Here is a 2,412-nt window from a genome sequence, read left to right on the forward strand (position 1 = left end):
CAGTTGGATCCCTCCAAGCCCCCCCCTCCCCGTTACATTTTGCCCGTGTCCGCTTTCCGGCAGCCGTAGACTTCACCGAAACCGCCGCGGCCGATGATGCGGTGAACACTGAAGTCGTTCATGGTGAGCTGGGGAGGGGGAAGGAAGTGGGGAGTTAGGGGGCTGAGCCTGGACACTGGGGTCCCACAGCACCCGCCCAACAGCTTGTGTGTGTCCCGTGGGGGTGGTGGGCTCCCACACCCTGCCTCAGTTTCCCCGGGTGAGGAACGCGGAGGTTGCTCCGCGTGTCCCTGGGGGTGCTCGTCTGAGGGTTCCCATGCCAGCCCCAGTGAGCCCCGGGGGCAGCAGCAGTGTCACTGTGCCCGTGTCCCCCTCCCTGGAAGTGCCCCAAGGTGCAGGGGTCCCTGCTCACATGGATGTTCAGCTCCACGTTCTTCCACTGGCAGAACCGTGTGAACTTGTCACTGCAACGAAGCACAGAGAGGGCACCAGTGGAGCCCCTGAAGAGACCCCCCCCCCCTTCAAGACACATCTCGGGGTAGAAGGACCCCTTGGAATTGTCTGGAGACATGCAGCACCCCCTGGAACCACCCCCCAAGGGCCAGACCTGGGGATGAGAAGAGTCCCCCGAGTCCCTGGTCTGGGGACAGACACCCCTGGAGCTCCTATCTAAGAAGAGACGTTGGTCCCTGGCGGGCTGGGACACCCCGATCCGTGTGGGCCTGTCCCCCAGCTCACCTCTCGATGAATTTCTGGAAGATGCCCCCACGCAGGTTCTGGCAGATCTCCTCAATGTAGGGCTGGAGGGACACAGGGCTCAGCTCTGGGTCCCCAGTGCCACCCAGGTCACCTGCACCCCTCAGGTCTCATCATTCTTCTCCACCCCTTGTGACTTCACATATCCCCACGGCCACCCTTCAGGGGACCCTCTGCCACTGCCAGGCCCCTGGAGATGCTTCTGCCACCCAGGGTCACCTGAGGCTCTGTGGACCCCAGTATCACCACCCCTGGGGACCCTGCTGTCACCTGGGTCACCTCTATATCCAAGGTCCCAGTCACCACCCTCCAAGGAGCCCCCCCATCTCCTGACCACCACCCCACAAGGACCACCAGCAATCCCAACCTTCTGGGGACCCCACCCCTTCTGGGCCCCCTGTCACCACCAGTCCCCAGCACCCTCTCACCAGCCCCCCCATAAGGATTAACCCTCCGAGTACCAGAGGTGGCAGGGACCCCCTCTCTGTCCCGGGTGATGCCCACCTGGAAGAGGTCTGGGGGCACCTGCTTCTTGCTCAGGCGTCTCTTGACGTGCTCCGTGGCACTCTTGGAGAAGGGCTGTGGGGCAAGAGGGGACTATGTCACCCTGGGCAGAAGGGACACAGGCACAGGGGGGACCAGGCAGGGCTGCACAAGTGGGGGGAAATTGTGGAGGAACCCCCATGCCTAGGGATGGGGTCTGTGGCTCTCAGAACGGAGCTGGTGATGGTTGTGGTGCTCGTCCTGGAGACACTGGGTACCAGCCCCCCCTGGGCACACTGGGTACATCCTCCCACCCTCTCTGGGGACCCCAGCCCAGTGCCAGACCCCGTGTGGTGGCAGCAGAGAGTGGCACTCACGTGGGAGCAGGCCAGCAGCTCCTTCATGATGTAATGGTCGAAGATGTGGCGGCTGCGGGCGGTTCGCTCCTCCTCCGAGTCCAGCTTCTCGTACTTCTTGATCTGGCAGGGGCACAGCTCTGGTGACACGGGGCACAGCCCTCACCCCACACCAGGCTGGGGTGTCCCCAGGACCTGGTTCACCGGGAACCACATCCCCAGCCCCTCTGGGTACCCTGTCCTGCAGACACCCGGTGGTTATCAATGTCCCCTGAGTACCCAGAGCGTCAGGCTCCACCTCTGGGTGCTCTGCCTGCTCTTGGTACCACGTCTGGAAGCCCTGTAGGTACCAAATGCCACCCCAAACCCTCCTCATGACCACGGGAGTCCATCCAGGTGGGTGTCCCCCCCCACACCTCACCTCCTCATAAAACTCCATCAGGGGTTTGGCCTCCTCTGCCTGGTTAAAGGCGAAGTCCCTGAAGAGCAGGTACCCTGGCAGGGACAGAGCCACAGCGTGAGAGCTGCCAGCCCCACAGCAGCACCACGTGCCCCACAGCCTAGGCCAAGGGGCACAGGGATGTCCCCTGGGGCCATCCTGTCCCCACAGCCACCCTCCTTCAGCTCAGGGAAGGGGGAAGTGACACACTGGGGCCACGGCTCGTCAGGAGGAGGCAGCGAGACCAGGACAGGGCTGCCCTGGAGAGGAGAAGCTCCGTGCTATGGGGCAGTGTGGGGCCGGGGGGGTGGCCAGGGGGCAACGGGGCAGGGGGGCAATGGGGCAGGGGCACAGGCAGGCACGGTGGAGCAGCTGCCG

The 2,412-nt window shown here is 64.0% G+C and overlaps 1 protein-coding gene across 1 annotated transcript in view; it reads right to left on the reverse strand.

Moving 5' to 3' along the window:
• The window catches only part of LOC104386421 (beta-adrenergic receptor kinase 1), a gene marked incomplete at its 3' end in the record, with an annotated part of 37,318 nt that overhangs the window by 11,533 nt on the left and 23,373 nt on the right, over positions 1-2,412 (reverse strand). The window contains exons 2-7 of the mRNA XM_009995030.1: positions 2,017-2,090; positions 1,617-1,718; positions 1,261-1,335; positions 739-800; positions 413-464; positions 37-128 (exon numbers count right to left, since the gene is read on the reverse strand). Of these exons, the coding sequence (XP_009993332.1) occupies positions 37-128; positions 413-464; positions 739-800; positions 1,261-1,335; positions 1,617-1,718; positions 2,017-2,090 (457 nt within the window). The remainder of the gene's footprint in view (positions 1-36; positions 129-412; positions 465-738; positions 801-1,260; positions 1,336-1,616; positions 1,719-2,016; positions 2,091-2,412) is intronic.

Source organism: Chaetura pelagica, unplaced genomic scaffold (genome assembly GCF_000747805.2).
Source record: "Chaetura pelagica isolate M959 unplaced genomic scaffold, ChaPel_1.0 scaffold553, whole genome shotgun sequence".
Taxonomy (NCBI): domain Eukaryota; kingdom Metazoa; phylum Chordata; class Aves; order Apodiformes; family Apodidae; genus Chaetura; species Chaetura pelagica.